Source organism: Stegostoma tigrinum, chromosome 38, assembly GCF_030684315.1.
Source record: "Stegostoma tigrinum isolate sSteTig4 chromosome 38, sSteTig4.hap1, whole genome shotgun sequence".
In the NCBI taxonomy this organism is placed as follows: domain Eukaryota; kingdom Metazoa; phylum Chordata; class Chondrichthyes; order Orectolobiformes; family Stegostomatidae; genus Stegostoma; species Stegostoma tigrinum.
In genome coordinates, this window is record NC_081391.1 from 16,133,873 (window position 1) to 16,151,134 (window position 17,262).

General features: G+C 44.1%; 1 protein-coding gene across 3 annotated transcripts in view; it reads left to right on the forward strand.

Moving 5' to 3' along the window:
* pold1 (polymerase (DNA directed), delta 1, catalytic subunit) overlaps window positions 1–17,262 on the forward strand; it is a 140,512-nt gene that overhangs the window by 8,559 nt on the left and 114,691 nt on the right. Inside the window, exons 1-2 of one of the 3 annotated variants that reach the window (XM_048521168.2) lie at window positions 12,005–12,095; window positions 16,888–17,089. In XM_048521168.2, the coding sequence (XP_048377125.1) occupies window positions 16,888–17,089 (202 nt within the window). In that variant the 5' untranslated portion in view covers window positions 12,005–12,095. Of the gene's footprint in view, window positions 1–12,004; window positions 12,096–12,325; window positions 12,371–16,887; window positions 17,090–17,262 lie in introns of those variants that run through there. The other 2 variants (XM_048521167.1, XM_048521169.2) reach the window with 2 other exon arrangements.

The following is a 17,262-nucleotide window of genomic DNA, read 5'->3' on the forward strand; positions in this document are numbered from 1 at the left end:
CTAGAGTGAGCCATACCAGGCCTTTACTCAAGGTCTATAAATCTGTTTCTCACTATCAGCATCATTGATAAAGCAGTTTATCAGGTCGTGTTTGCAGTGTTTATGGGAGCTTACTGTGCACAAACAGGCACCATGTTTTCTCTTTGCAACAAGTATTCACAGTTCAAATTATTTTAGTTTTGACAGTGATCGCTGAGATGCCCATTAAGTATTCTTTGGGGTCATCTTCTGTGGCCTCCTGATTTTAACCTTTCCTACCGTCAATGCATCTTCAGTGCCATCACTTGGCAGAGAAGACCTATCTTGGTTTATCTCGGTTTTTCCAACTGTACTTCAGAAAGAGTGTTATTTATTCACAGTGGTGTCAGTTGGGACATTCTGCATTTTTTACGAGGAAGGGTCACCAGACTGTATCTCTGTCTTCACAGATGCTGCCAGACCTACTGAGCCCTTCTCTTTTGCTGATTTACAACATCGCAGTTCCGTTGGTTTTTATTCTGCATTTTAATTTCTTTACTTTCCTGTGGAAGGCCAACTTTAGTTTCCCGTCCTTCATTGCCTTCGAACTGAGTGGCTTGCTAGGTCATTTCAGAATTTCAGTATCTTGGTGTAGTTCAGGAGTTTTCACTTGTAGGCTGACTGGGTAAAGACACCAGATTTCCTTCCCTAAAGGGGATTAGTGGATCAGATAGATTTTTATGACAATTGATGGTAACCATTTCAAAGACTAGCTTTCAATTCTGATTTCTAAAAAAAATATTGAATTTAAACACCATGAGCTGCTACAATAGGATTTGAACCCACAGCATTAGTCTGGGCCTCTGACATGCAAGCCCAGCATCATTGGTACTACATTTGGGCAGCACAGTGGCTCAGTGGTTAGCACTGCAGCCTCACAGCGCCAGGGACCTGGGTTCAATTCCAGCCTCGGGCGACTGTCTGTGTGGAGTTTGCACATCCTCCCTGTGTCTGCGTGGGTTTCCTCTGAGTGCTCCGGTTTCCTCCCACAGTCCAAAGACGTGCAGGCAAGGTGGATTGGCTGTGCTAAATTGCCCGTAGTGTTCAGGGGTGTGTGGGTTATAGGGGGATGGGTCTGGGTGGGATGCTACAAGGGGCAGTGTGGACTTGTTGGGCCGAAGGGCCTGTTTCCACACTGTAGGGAATCTAATCGAATCTACCTCTCTCTCCAAATTTAAATCTGTTTTTCTCCTTTTTTGCGGGTCTTCTTTGTATTCTACAGAAAGTTCCTGACTTACAAAGGTCCAACGTATGAACCATCATTATGAACTCAATCCCATACAGTGGTATGATTCTAAAGACCTGACTAATGTATATTTCCTGCACTTATGACCAGCTACTTTATATTGTTTTGCATTGGGTTCTGACTTACGAACAAATTAGCCTGTGAATGGACCCCAGAATAGAACCCATTCACAACCTGGGAACTGTCTGGGAAATAGCTTCAGGTATTCAGATCAAGTTACCTTTTGAAAAGAACAGTTTGTCAATGAACTCGGAACTCTACAAAGGATAAAGAAGGATGAATTTTCTGAAGAAGGGTCCAGACCTGAAATGTCAGCTTTCCTGCTCTTCTGATGCTGCTTGGCCTGCTGTGTTCATCCAGCTCCACACCTTGTGGTTGGTTTGGATGTAACGTAGGGATGTGTGTGCTTCATGTAATGGGTAAGGCAGCTCATTGCCTCCAGCTGAGTGTCCAGGGGTAATGTAAAATCCACCTGTGACTGCGTAATCATGAGCTTATAGATATCGGGACTCCACTTCCTGCTGAGTTAAGTATAAGAATAAATAAGTGCAAGAATAGGCCATTTGGCCCCTTTAAACTTGCACCACTGTTCAATAAAATTACAGCAGATCTAATCTTTGCTTCAACTCTATTTTATATCTGCCCTCGATAATCCATGGTTTCCTCCTCCATATATAGAATCTGTTCATCACGCTCAAATTCAATAAATCATCATTCTCTCTGGAGTCAAATTCCAAAGACTCTCCCAATCCTCATCACCCTCTTAAATGGGAGATCCCTTATTTATAAACAAAGCCCATTGGATGAGGCATATTCTTTGGTGTTCCAACGGCAAGGAGGGAATGATGTTTATCTTCCTAGGGTTAGGGTTCTGGCACTTGACCCCATCTGTGCTGCTAGACTGGGGCAATGTGGAGGCCCAACCACCCTTTCCTCAACCCAGCAGGTAGGTCCCTCTGCCCAATCAGGAACCTAGTAATCCATCTTGTCTTTTATTCCACTCTCACTCCACTCTCACTCCACTCTCACTCCACTCTCACTCCACTCTCACTCCACTCTCACTCCACTCTCACTCCACTCTCACTCCACTCTCACTCCACTCTCACTCCACTCTCACTCCACTCTCACTCCACTCTCACTCCACTGTCTCACACTTCCCCATTTCTCCCTGGTGCTCTCTCTCCCGCCTGTCGTCGTCCTCCTCCCTCTCCTTCTCTCCCCACGCCCCCCCCCCCATTTTTCTCTCTCTCTGTCTCTTCTCTCGCCCCATCCCTGCTCTTCCCCCATCTGTCCCCGCCTCTTCCCCCCCCCCCGCTCACTCTTTCTCATGAGGGGAAACATCTTCCCAGCATCTACCCTGTCAAGTCCATCATATTTCAATAAGGTCCCCAGTCGTTATTCTAAACTCCCATGAGTATAGGACCATCCTATTCAACCTTTTGTCAAAAGGCCTTGCCTTCATCCAAGGACACAAAACTGTGAACCCTCTTCGAACTGTGTCCAATGCCTCTTTAGATAAGAAGACCAAAATTTGACATGGTATTGATCTCACTAATAGTCTCATTTGCAGCACAGCTCCCCAAAATGAAAGTCAATGATGCATTTGCCTTCCTAATTACTTGCTGCGCTCTGCAAGCTAACTTTTTGAATGTTGTGTGCAACAGCACTTAGATCTCCCAGTACATCAACATTCTGCAGTCTTGATCCATTTAAATGAGATTTTGCTTTCTACTCTAACAAAGTGGGTGATCTCCCAGTTTTCCACATCATGTTCCGCCTGCCGAATGTGTGCCTGTATAAGTCTCTGGTCAGACCACATTTGGAATATTGTAAGCAGTTCTGGGCCCCATATCTGAAGAAGGATGTGCTGGTATTGGAGGGATTCCAGAGGATGTTTACAAGAATGATCGTGGGGGTGAAGGGCTTGACATATGAGGAGCAGTTGAGGACTCTGGGTCTGAAGACTATGGCGTTTAGAAGAATCAGGGGGATTTGATTGAAACTTACACTACGCTGAGAGGCCTGAGAAGAGTGGATGTGGAGAAAGTATTTTCACTACTCGGAGATGTAGAGTTGAATTTTAGATTTTATTGTCATGTGTACTCAAGTACAGAAGTACAGGTGAAAAGTATATAATGTTGCCACACGTGGTGCTATCTCAGGTGCCAAGGTACCTAAGTACAAAAAAAAGATAAGGCACAAGGCAGAAAGAGAAATGAGAGTTTAAAAAGTTAAGGAGATACTAAGGACTGCAGATGCTGGAAGTCAGAATCAATAAAATGTGAAGCTGGAGGAACACAGCAGATCAGACAGCACCAAAAGAGCAGGAATATAGACTTTCCTGCTCCTCTGATGCTGTTAAAAAGTTAAGCATTAGTGACATTAAAGTCTTTTGTAGTTTAAAGTAGGAAAACGAAGGAATAAGTTAAAAGTTCAACAGTCTTTGGTGAGACCTCTGCTTACCTTGCTTCGCTGCCTGCCTGTTCTCAATGCAGATACCATCACTGCTGCTGAAACTGCCACCTCTCCAATTTCCCCTGGAACATGCCTGGGCTGGATCCACTCATACGTTGAGCCAGGACGCTGCCGTGAGATACCAGCTAACATACCGCCGAGAGACCAGGCTGAGAGCTTACCACGAGATGCCGAGAGACCAGGCCAGGACCCAGCACAAGTTGCTGGGAGACCAGGCTCAGACCCGCAGAGAGACCAAAGTGGGGACGAAGAGAAATGAAGAGAAATAAACAGAAGGAGCGGAGGATTTCTGGTTTGAGCGTCCTAATCTACTGCCATCTTGACCAGAAGTTTGAGTTCACAGCCTCAGAGTGAAAGGATGACCCTTTTGAACTGAGATGGGGAGGAATTTCTTCAACCAGAGGGTGGCAAATCTGTGGAACTAAGTGCTGCACAGGGTTGCGGAAGCCAAGTCATTAAATGTCTTTAAGACAGAGATAGATCAGTTCCTGATTGGTAAGAAAATCAAAAGTTATGGGGAGAAGGCAGGAGAATGCGATTGAGGAACATATCAGCCATGGTTGCACAGTGGAGGAGGCTTGATGTGCTGAATGACCTAGTTCTGCTCCTGCATCTTCTGGTCACTTACCTATTTGTATCCCACTGGGGACTCTTTATGCCTTAAATCACTCACCGAGGAGGGACTGAGCAAAGACCAGGTGCTTTTTGCACTGCACTGTCATTAGTACTTGCACCCCTCCATCTCCTGACATCAATTTACAGATTCCCATACTGATTCCCTGCTGCAACACACTGGGACGACTGAGTGAGGTGAAAGCTGCATTAATCCCATTCACATTGTTCAAACCATTGGATTACGAATGGTACGTTATGTGAGAGTTAGTTCTGAGGTATCACCTATACCTGTCATACTGGTTAGTAATATAATCAGGCAGGATTTCATTATTGTCAGATATACAAGATAAATTGGTAACTCCCTGTAATGTTGGCACTGCGTCAGCCATGATCTGTTTTATGAACATTGACTTATACACATCTAAAGTCTCCCAGAGACATGTGAGACAACTCATTTCTTTCACTGCTATCTTGGAGTATAAGTGTGTCTCATTTTCAGCACTGATGGCAGTTCCCAGCTGCTCTGCCATGGAGAGGCGAATTTCTGTTGTGGTTCAGTGGTTATGTTCTTGCCTCACAGTGACAAGGTTGTGGGTTTAAGTCCCACTCCGAAGATCTCCGGCTACCATCTACTCAGTGCAGGGGTGGAAGTGCTAAGCTCTGAGGGATACCACCTACTGCGTGAGGTGTTCAGTCAAAACCCCTCTGGGATTCCCAATCATCCCTCTCTTGGGTTTAGTCCACTGGCAAGAATAATCAGTCTTTCAAGGTGCTACTGCTGGTGACTTCTGGAGGAATGACCCTTATTTTTGACCTTACACAGGAACTGGCAAACAAACTGCATTGTCCAGTTTGCTGGTCTCCCTCTTTTATACCTGGCCACCTGCAGCTAGTGCAATGCCACAGGGCCACACTCATTTACAATATACATTAATGATGTGGATGAGCACAGTGACCGCACTATGGCCAAGATTCAAGATGACAGGGAAGGCAAGTGGTGAAGACGACACAAGGGATGTAGACAGGTTATGTCTTTTAGAATTGGTACAATGTGGGAGGAGGCCATTCAGTCCATCGAGTCCACGCTGACCCTCTGAAGAACATGCAACCCAGACCCACCCCAATACCCTATTCCCATAGCCCCATATTTCCCATGGTTAGCCCACCTAGCCTGCACATTCATGTGCACAATGGGCAATTTAGTGTGGCCAATCCACCAAACCTGCACATCTTTGCACTGCAGAAGGAACCAGAGCACCCGGTGGAAAACCATATAGACACAGGGAGAATGTGCAAACTCCACATAGACTTCCACCCTTGGGTGACTTTGAACCTGGGTCCCTGGCATTGTGAGGCAGCAATGCTAACCACTGAGCCACCATGCCGCCCCCTGAGAAGGCAAAAACTTGAAAGATTGGATATAATGTGGCGTAAAACTTTGGCAGGAATAATAGAGGGGATGAGTAAATTTTAATGGAGAAATACAGCAGAAAGTTACAGCAAGAGGAAGTTGGAAGTCCTCGACTGTGAATCACAAAAAAGTTAGCGTACAAATTCAGCAGGTAATAACAAAGGCAAATGGAGTTTTATTTCAAAGTGATTGGATTATAAAAAGGGGGGATGTCTTTCTCAAACTACAGAAGCGATAGTTAGACCACAACTAGAATGCTATGAACAGTTTTCATTCCCTTATTAAAGGAAAGATATATTGACATTGGAGACAGCTCAGAGAAGCTTCACTGCCTTGGTCCTGGGTGTGGAGGGACTGTCTTATGAAGGGAGGCTGAGTAGGTTGGATCTGACCTCATTTGAGTTTCGAAAAATGAGGAGACCTTATTGAGACATACAAGATTCTTAGGGGACTTGACAGGGTAGATGCAGGGGGGCTGCTTCACTTGTGATAAAGTCCAGGACCAGAGGGTATCATCTCAAAGTAAGGAGTCACCCAATCAAGAGTTATGAGGAAAGGCAGGAAAGCGGAATTGAGAATTATTGGATCAGCCATGATCTCATTGGGCTGAATGGCCTACTTCTGCTCCTATGTCTTATGCTGTAAGAAAAGAGACAAACACCAAAAGAACAAAGAACAATATAGCACAAGAACAGGCCCTTCGGTCCACCAAGCCTGCATCAATTCCAATCCTTATTTAGACCCACTGCTTATTGCCCATACACTGTTTTGATCCCTCTGTTTGCCTCCTGTTCATGTGTCTGCAAAGCCTTAAATGTTGCTAACGTGCCTGCTTTCACCATCACCTCCACTGGCAGTACTTTGCAGGTACTCACCACCCCCGTGTGTAAAGTTTTCCCTGCTCTTTTCCCCTAAATGTTCCCCCTCTTACTTTGAAAGTGTGCCCTTTTGTAGTTGACCTTTCCACCCTGTGAAAAAACCTTTTTGACCATCCACCCTATCTATGGCTCTCATAATTTTGTAGCCCTCTATCAGGTCACCCTCAGCCTTCATCTTTCCAGTGAAAACAATCAGAGTTTAAGTAATCTCTTCTCATACCTAAAACCCTCAAACCTAAAACCAGGCAACATCCTGGTAAACCTTCTCTGCACCGTCTCCAAAGCATCCATGTCCCTCTGGCACATAAAATTTTAGACAGCTAACTTGCTAACTTTTAAATTCGATGCCATGGCCAATGAAGGCAAGCATGCTGTATGCCTTCTTGACCTGTTTATCCACCCATGTTGCCGCTTTCAGGGATCTGTGGACCTGTATGTCCAGATCTCTCTGTATTTGAATGCTTCTAAGGATTCTGCCATTTATTGTATTATTTACATCTGAATTTGAACTTCCAAATTGCATCATTTTGCATTTGTCCAGATTCGAAGATGGATAGGGAAGAGAGCATTGCAAACCAGGAGAGACAGAGAGATAAAAACAAACTGAAGGTAGGTCAGTATATGGTGACCTGAGGTATACTTTTTTTTATTACTATAGGTGACAAGAACACCGCAAAATTTTGTGGAGCCATTAAAATGATATACCATTATGCTATAACATAAAATGATATTGCATAAAACGATATACCATAAAACAAAATATGATGATGAATCATGAAATGGATCTTGTGTCTGATGACCAAAAGCTTGGTAAAGAGGTAGGATTTTAAGGAGGGTCTTTAAAAAAAACTAAAGTAGAGAGGCAAAGTGAATGTAAATTGTAAAATGTAAATTTTAAAAGCAAGATGTTGCTGGACTGGGAAGCAATGTAGGTGTGAGTGCAGGGGAATGGGACTTGCTGTGAGTTTAAGACATGGGCTGGAGAATTCCAGATGACTGTCATCTTACAGAGGGCAGAACGTGCGAGACCAGTCAGGAATATATTTGATTCGTTAAATCTAGAGGTAGTTGTAGGTGAGTTGAGGCATGAGACAAAAAAAGGGCAATATTACAGAGATAGAAATAGGTGATCTTAGTAATGGTATAAATATGATGTGGGTCAAATGTGACAAGATTGGAACAAATAAGATGCTGTATCTCAGGCTCATGTCAGGTCCTCAACTTGAAACATTAACTTACTCTTTACAGACATTGCCTGATCTACTGAATATTTCTATTTTTAACCCCTTTTATCTCTCGTTAGAATGAACTGAAGTGCCTAGCTATCTCGTCTCCTCTCTTTGCCTTCCTGATCTCCGTCTTAAGAATGCTCCTATAATCTTTATACTAGTCGAGAAATTCATTTGAACCCAGCTTTCTATATCTAATATATGATTCTTTTTTATTCTTCACTGGAACACTCTATCTTTATTCATCCATTGTAATCTAATTTTACCAGCCTTACCTTTCACTGTAACAGGAACATAATGCCGCTGAACTCTTGTTGTCATACTTTTGAAAGTCTCCTACTTATTAGACAACTCTTTACCTGCGAACAGTCAATGCCAACCAATTATTGAAAGTTCTTGTCTTAGACCATCAAAATTTGCCTTAGTCTAATTAAGAACTTTAATTTTTGTGGAATGCATACACTTTTAATACAAATAGAATTATGATCACTAGACCCGAAGTGTTCCCTACTATCACTTCAGTCACTTGCCTTGTCTTACTGCCCAATGAAAGGTCAAGTTTTGCTCCTCCTCCAGTTGGAACATTTTACATACTGATTTAAAAAATTTCTTGGACACTTTTTTAACAAATTATTCACCATGCAACCTTTAACACTAGCCAATGTTTGGGAAATTAAAGTCACCTACTACTACAGTATGTATTTTTACATCTGTCTGAGATCTCTCAATATATTTGTTCCTCAATTTCCCTCTGATTATTGAGGGGGGCCTATATTACAATCTCATCAAGCTGATCATCCCTTTCTTTATTTCTAATTTCAACCTTTTTACTTTCACTGGATGATTTCAGAAATATCCTTTCTGGTTACAACAATAATGCTTTTCTTAATCAAAAATGCTGCTTTCCCTCTTCTTTCTTGCTTCTTTTTCTATCTTTCCTATAACAGCTGAAGCCCAGAACATTGAGCTGCCAGTCCTGGCCATCCCTCAGCCACGTTTCTGTAACAGCCATGTTGTCTCAATCTCACGACCCCGTATATGCCCTGACTTCATCAGCCTTACCTGTGAGACCTTTTTGCATTGAAATAAATGCAATTTAATTCTTCGGTGTTTCTTCATTCTCTGACTTGCCCTCGTCTATCTTTTCTGAATAACTTGTTCTTGTCAGATTCAAAACTATTCTTATCTATGTATCAACTCTGCCACTTTAAGGTCACATACACAGACACACTCGAATAGCTTACAGTCTCCCTGAATGGAATTAGCAAATCTTTCCACTGTGATATTGATCCTTTTCCAGTGCAGGTGAAAACCATCCTTTTTGAACAGGGATAACAAGGTGTAGAGCTGGATGAGCACAGCAGGCTAAGCAGCATCAGAGGAGCAGGAAAGCTGATGTTTCGGGCCTAAACCCTTCTTTTCTGCTACAATGATCCAAGAATCTGAATCCTGAACGTAACACCACCATTGATTCATCTTTTTTATCCTTTTATTCTTTCCCTCATTTGAGCTTAGCACTGGGAGTAAACCACAGATTGCTACTTTTGAGGTTCCGTTTTTTTTTCAATCTTCTACCTAACCTATTATATTCTCTCTGTAAAGCCCTAATCTTTTTCTGAATGATGTAATTCTTAGCAATGTGTACAATAACCTTCATTTCTAACACCCCTTTTAACAATATGCTTCAAACATTTCGAGACATCCTTAATCCTGGCACCAGGAAAGCAACATACTATCCTAGATTCACACTCAATATCTTGAGATTGGGCCTTATGTGCTGTTCAGAAATGCTTCCTTACTGCTAGCGGGTATCTTGTATAGGTTTGGCATAACTCCTCTGCTTTGTGATACCACATCAGGAAAAATCCTGTATGCCTTTTTGACAAACCCCTTTTCAAAGGCCACCATCAAGGGTTTGTCTATGTACAATCATGCCTTGGTTCCTGCAAACTGTTACTTTACTGATAGATGTCACTGTATCCAAATTATAACCAATGAAGGTATAGTTTTCTTGTGAGCCCATCCTGGAAGTTGTTTGGTATACTTGCCTTTATTGGTCATTGCATTGAGTATAGGAGTTGGGATGTCATGTTTTGGCTGTAAAGGACATTGGTTTGGCAAGTTTTGGAAGACTGTCTTCAATTCTGTTCTCCCTGCTATAGAAAAGGTGTTGTTAAACTTGAAAGGGTGCAGAGAAAATATTTACAAGGATGTTGCTTGGGTTAGAGGGTTTCAGCTATAGGGACAGGCTGAGGCCATTTTTGCTGGAGCTTTGGAGGCTGAGAGGTGACCTTATAGAGATTTATAGAATTATTAGGGCCATAGATAAGGTGAATATCCACGGTCATTTTCCCTATGGTAGGAGAGTCCAAAACTAGAGGATGTAGGTTTAAAGCAAGAGGGGAAAGATTTAAAAGGGACCTAAGGGACAATGATTTTATGCAGAGGGTGGTGTGTGTATGGAATGAGCTGCCAGAGGAAGTGGTGGAGGCTGGTGCAGTTACAACATTTAAAAGGCATCTGGATGGGTAGATGAATAGGAAGGGTTTAGAAGGATGTGGGCCAAATTGGACCAGACTAATTTAGGATATCTAGTTGGCATGGATGAATTGAAGGGACTATTTCTGTGCTGTACAGCTCTATGATGTGTAGGTGGTGGTATTGGACTGGGCTAGACAAAGTCAAGAATCACCCAACATCATGTTATGGTCCATCAGGTTTACTTGAAATCACAAGCTTTCAAAGCCAGGCCTCTATAATCAGGTGCGCCTCTGTGAATTGGTAGTTGCAGCCAGCGAACACTGGATTTCCGGTCAACCAGTCAGTATCACCTAACCTCTACCACTGAGAATACTGCGCAATGCTCCTTTCAGCCAGAAATAGCAAGAACTGCAGATGCAGGAGTCAGGTAATAGTGTGGAGCTGGAGGAACACAGCAGGCCAGGCAGTAACATTGGCGTGAGAGATAATGGGAACTGCAGATGCTGGAGAATTCCAAGATAATAAAATATGAGGCTGGATGAACACAGCAGGCCAAGCAGCATCTCAGGAGCACAAAAGCTGACGTTTCGGGCCTAGACCCTTCATCAGAGAGGGGGATGGGGAGAGGGAACTGGAATAAATAGGGAGAGAGGGGGAGGTGGACCGAAGATGGAGACTAAAGAAGATAGGTGGAGAGAGTATAGGTGGGGAGTTAGGTCAGTCCAGGGAAGACGGACAGGTCAAGGAGGTGGGATGAGGTTAGTAGGTAGATGGGGGTGCGGCTTGGGGTGGGAGGAAGGGATGGGTGAGAGGAAGAACCGGTTAGGGAGGCAGAGACAGGTTGGACTGGTTTTGGGATGCAGTGGGTGGTGGGGAAGAGCTGAGCTGGTTGTGTGGTGCAGTGGGGGGAGGGGACGAACTGGGCTGGTTTAGGGATGCAGTAGGGGAAGGGGAGATTTTGAAACTGGTGAAGTCCACATTGATACCATATGGCTGCAGGGTTCCCAGGCAGAATATGAGTTGCTGTTCCTGCAACCTTCGGGTGGCATCATTGTGGCAGTGCAGGAGGCCCATGATGGACATGTCATCTAGAGAATGGGAGGGGGAGTGGAAATGGTTTGCGACTGGTAGGTGCAGTTGTTTGTTGCGACCTGAGCAGAGGTGTTTTGCAAAGCGGTCTCCAAGCCTCCGCTTGGTTTCCCCAATGTAGAGGAAGCCACACCGGGTACAGTGGATGCAGTATACCACATTGGCAGATGTGCAGGTGAACCTCTGCTTGATGTGGAATGTCATCTTGGGGCCTGGGATAGGGGTGAGGGAGGAGGTGTCGGGGCAAGTGTAGCATTTCCTGCGGTTGCAGGGCAAGGTGCCGGGTGTGGTGGGGTTGGAGGGCAGTGTGGAGCGAACAAGGGAGTCACGGAGAGAGTGGTTTCTCCGGAAAGCAGACAGGGGAGGGGATGGAAAAATGTCTTGGGTGGTGGGGTCGGATTGTAAATGGCGGAAGTGTCGGAGGATGATGCGTTGTATCCGGAGGTTGGTAGGGTGGTGTGTGAGAACGAGGGGGATCCTCTTTGGGCGGTTGTGGCGGGGGCGGGGTGTGAGGGATGTGTCGCGGGAAATGCGGGAGACTAACATTGGCGTGCCTAGTTTCAGCAAATGAGGACGTGATACGAGGAGATAGCAAGAACTGCAGATGCTGGAAGTCAAAGTAGATAAAATATGCAGCTGGAGGAACACAGCAGGTCAGGTAACAGATTCAGATCGGGACCCCCTATCGGGAGGCATGTCCCCTCCCCCCATCAGGTCATTCATCCTTGCCTACTCGCAGCAAATCACAACACGACCTTCCTGGCCAATCCGATTTGACAGCTCGGCCAATGGACTCCCGCATGCTCATGCGAGCCAATCATTGAGCCGCGCTGCCGTTGCCGCGGTAACCAGGGTGGGTGGGGCTGGCCTGTGGGGGTGGTCGGTGGCGGGAGATTGAGGGGAGAAGCGGCGCGAGCGAGTGTCTGAGGTAAAGGTGCAGGAGCCTGAGGCCTAGCTCGTAGGTTCACCGCAGCCTTCGTTCAATCTCCGAGCGGCCGATTTAGGAATGGGGAGGCCGGCGCGAATTCGAACTCCCTTCCTCCGTGAATGTTCTTCCCTGCACCACCCCACAAAAGGGAAAGCTTTCCCATCGCGTTCGGGAACGGACCCGTAGCGGTGATCCGTTAGTTTATCCCGGGTTCAGAGCCTTGCAATGCAGGGCTCTGATGAGCGTGGCTGAGGTGCTGCAGAGCAGCCCCCGAAAACCCCCAGCGCCTGTGCAGTGTCTCCCCACCCCGGGTGATCTCACAGCGCCTCTTCCCCCGGCAGTCAGCTGCACCCATCAGCCCTTTCCTGAGGTAATCCTCTGCCTGAACGCTCACCCGCCTATTTGCCCTCGCCTGTCTCGCTTCGCCCCACCCCCGCTCCCTGCTAGCCCTGTCTGCCTCCGCCCATGCCCCCCGACCCTGTCTATCTCTCTCTCTCGTTCCTCCCGTCCCACTTCCTAGAGTCTTTCCACTCAATCTGTTCAGGGATGTGATGATTTCTCTGGACCGTAGAACTTGAGCCCGGACCTTCTAGCCCAAAGGCCACGACACTGCCATCGCAGCACGAGGGCTTCTGAATCCCCCTTTCTGTTCTTACCAATCACAGTTATATGATAATTCTCAGTCTTTGTTTTCAAATCCTCCCATTTCCTCATCTATACATGAGCTATATATCATGATAGTTTTAATTGGGGAAGGAATACAAACTGAGATTCAAAAGAAACAACTTGTTTCTCTATAATGCTATGGATTCTTTAAGGATCAAAAGTAATAAACCTCTATAGCATTATAGTAACGTAAGGATGACTCAGTGCTTTGAACTGCAGTACTTGTGAAATGAAATTGCCGTTGTAACTATGGCATCTACTTGTGGACAGCTAAGACCCTATAAACAGCAAGAAATCTCTAGCTCATCTATTTTGGGTGTAAGCTGAAGCATGAGGGTTGACCAGGACACTGGGATCTCTACACTTTGATTAACACTGTTGTATGTCTCTCAGATGATTGCCTTGAATATAGGTTGGAGAGGCTGGGCTTGCTTCCACTGGAGTTTAGAAGAATGAGGGGTAACTTGATTGATGTGTACCTGATCCTGAATGACTGTGACATAGTGCTATGCAAATGTTTCCTTTTGTTTGTCAGATCAGAACTGGGGCACTTTTACAGGGTCCCTCTTTCAGGGCAGGTGGGAAGAAGTTTTTTTTCCCCACAGGTATGCAACTTGAGAAATCGCTACCTCATTAATACTTTTAAGACAGGTGGAAAGATTCTTGTTAGGCAAGGGAATCAAGGTCATCAGAGGTAGATGACAATCTAGAATTCAAAACAAAGATTAGAGTTAATCTTATTGAATGGTAGAGCAGGTTCAAAGGACAGAATGGTCTACTTCTGCACCTATTTTGCATGTTATTTTGGTGCCTCTGTTTAATATCTAAAAGAGGCACCTCTGACAATGTGGCGGTCCCTCTGTACGGTAGTGGATGTTGTCTAAAGGAAACTTGAGACTGCAACATTATGACTTGGGCAAGAGCACTACTCACTAGACCACAGTGGATGTTGATTGAAAGTTGATCAGTGCAAAATGGAACAGAAAGCAAGAACCATGCCCTCTTATGGCCTGTGGTTACTCTGCAACAATGTGGTGAATGTAAATTTGAGACATGAAGTCTTTACAACAATGCTAATAGAACATATTGTTTTTGTAATATAGTTGGTTTGTCTACTGTCAGCATGGAAACAGTCCCTTCTGTCCAATTAGTCCGCACCGACCATGTTCCCAAACCAAACTAGTTCCACTTGCCTGCATTTGGCCCATATCCCTCCAAAGCTTTCTTATTCATGTATTTATCTAACTGTCTTGTAAATGTTGTAACTGCATCCACCACTTCCTCAAAGTTCCACATACAAGCCACTCGCTGTGTAAAATGGTTGCTTCATGTGTCCTTTTTAAATCTTTCTCCTTTCATCTTAAATGTATGCCCCTGAGTTTTGAACTCACCCACCCTAGGGGATAGACCCAAAACTCTATTAGGTCACCCCTCAACCTCCTATGCTGCAATGAAAAATGACCTAGCCTATCCTTAACTGAAACCCTCTATTCCTGGCAACACTCTGGTAAACCTTTTCTGAACCCTCTCCAATTTAATATCCTTCCTATAGCAGGGTGACCTATTACATAGTAATCCAGGAGAGGCCTCACCAATATCCTGTACAACCTCAACATTGCTTCCGATACTTGAAGATCTGAGCAATTGAGGCAAGTGTGCTAAACGCCTTTTTAACTACCCTGTGTACCTGTGATGTAAATTTCAAAGAATTGTGACCTAAATCCCAGGTCTGTCTGTTCTGCAACATTACCCAGGGCCCTACCATTAATTGTTTTAAGTCCTGCCCTTTTTTGTTTTACCAAAATGCATACCTCACATTTATCCAAATAAAACTCCCATCTGTCGCTCAGGCCATTGACTCAAATGATCAATATGTATTTGTAATTTTAGATCACCTTCGCAGTCCATTATATCACCAATTTTGGTGTCATCCACAAACCTATTAACCATGTATCCCAAATTCTCATCTAAATTGTTTATATAAATGACAAACAAAAATGAACCCAGTACTAATCCCTGTGAATCATTGCTGGTCACTGGCCTTCAGTCGGAAAAACAACCTTCTGCTATGACACTCTGTCTCCTACCATTAAGCCAATTTTGTAAGATAATTGGCGTCTCCCTGAAACCCATGTGAAATCATCAGTGGAGACCTTTATCCAATCGCAAGTCAGCTGAGATGACTTGGAAGCAAAGCTTTAATTATTTAGGAAAGCCCAGTCTCAGTCTTTGGATTCATGTGCAACTAGGGTTGCTGGTTTAGGAAATATTTCCTTAGGCATATTTCTATGCTGATTTAATAGCCGTGATAATCAGTCTCTGCTCCTCCATGTAATCATTTCCTTCAGAAATCACCATTAGAACAATCACAATATACTAGACTGCCAGATGTTCATGTCTGAAAAGATGCAGGCAATTATCGTATTTGCTCTTCTGTGAAAATAGCGAAGATGTTTTAAGGGTCCCAATATAATGTAATATTCATTGGTTAGTGTATATTTCTGATCTGTTGTGGCATTGCCCTGTAGAGAGCAACAGGAGTTATACAGACCCCAAACCCTTAGGTTTGAACTGTTGCTTTTTTTTTGTTTTTGCAAAGGATGGTTCCAATCCATAGATATGTTGCATCTAACCTTAACTTGGTTCTTAGTGTGGCTATTGGCACACTCTGGATTATTCAGCAAGTTGCTTTATCCTGGAAGCACATTGAATAACAGATGTTTTTGTTCCTGTCTGGGATGTGTGTGTTGCTGATGAGGCATCCATAATTGTCTTTGCAATTAGTGGCATGCTGGGCCATTTCAGAGTGAGCAACGTTGTTGTAGATTTAGGTGAAACTGATCAATGACATCAGGAATATTAATGACCGGATGAGTTTTCACAGAATTGCTGGCTATTTCATAGTCACTATTACTGAGTGAAGCCTTAAATCCGGATTAATTAACTGAATTTAAATTTCACTAGTTGCTATGGTGGAATTTGAGCTCCTATCTAAACAGCATTTTAAAAAAAATCCAGAGCTCCACAGTTCTGAAGAAGGGTCACTGGACTCAAAACATTAACTCTGCTTTCCCTCCACAGATGCTGTCAAACCTGCTGAGTTTTCTTAGCAATTTCTGTTTTTCTTTCCAGAATGGTCTGGGCCTTTGCATTTCATGTCTATCTGTCTCTCTACCTTTCCTGCAGTATATGGTATTGGACTGATGGCAGCATTCTGCAGAACTGTGAATGCTAGAAATCTGAACTAAAAGTTGAAATATGCTGGTAGGCAGCATCTGTGGAGAGAACAGCTTAAAATTTTGCAACAGTGACTCTTTCAGCAGAACTGAAAAATAATACAAATGTAAGAATTTAAATCAGTGAAAGAAGCTGATCAGGAAAGTCGTAGCTCTGTAGGATAGCTGAGATATACTGCATTCCCGTGTCAAGATTGCAAGGTAATCAAATGGCTCGGGCTCTAATTATGTGATTGCTGATCAGGGCAAATTTGTAACATTTAAAAATATAACCAGTCAGCACACTTTTCTCTACTTATATAAATTGTTGTGATTGTTTGAAGTTAGCATTCTTGTTAGCACGTTTGTCCTGAGGACTGCAATTTGAAGAGCTTCAGCATCATGCCTCTTTTCAGCAATTTGACATTTTGGTGCCCCTTTTGTTACTTAAAGCCTTTGTGCTTATGGAGGTTGGAACATCAAGGTAAAGCAACTACACTTCACTTCATTGAGCGTTGTTTGCTGTAAGGCATTTTGGTCATGAATGCAAATATATAAATACAATGTCTTTTTAATGCTCCCAATGGCTATATAGCTTCCAATTAGATGACCAGTAATGTAATTTAATTTTAACAGATGGCAATGCAGTCTGCAAGAAATAAGGCACCTGGTGGCACTGGTGATGGAAATCGGCCACAGGCGAAGAGGCTCCGTGGAGATTGGGATGATGATGGCCCATCGCAGTTTGAAGAGGAGCTCGCGTATCTTGATGAAGTGGAGGCGGAAATGGTAATGGATGCCAAGGAACAACAAGCACCACATGATGTGGTTCCATTTGGTAGGTGGCAAATTGCTTTTGGTGTGAATGATCGGGGTCTGATATGTTGGGACGGGCCTGCAGAGCAGCTGGAACTGGGAACTGGATCCCGGACCTTCTGGCCCAAAGGTTAGAGAAACTATCAGTGCACCACCAGTGCCTTACTGGAAATGAGAAATGGATTGCTATGATTA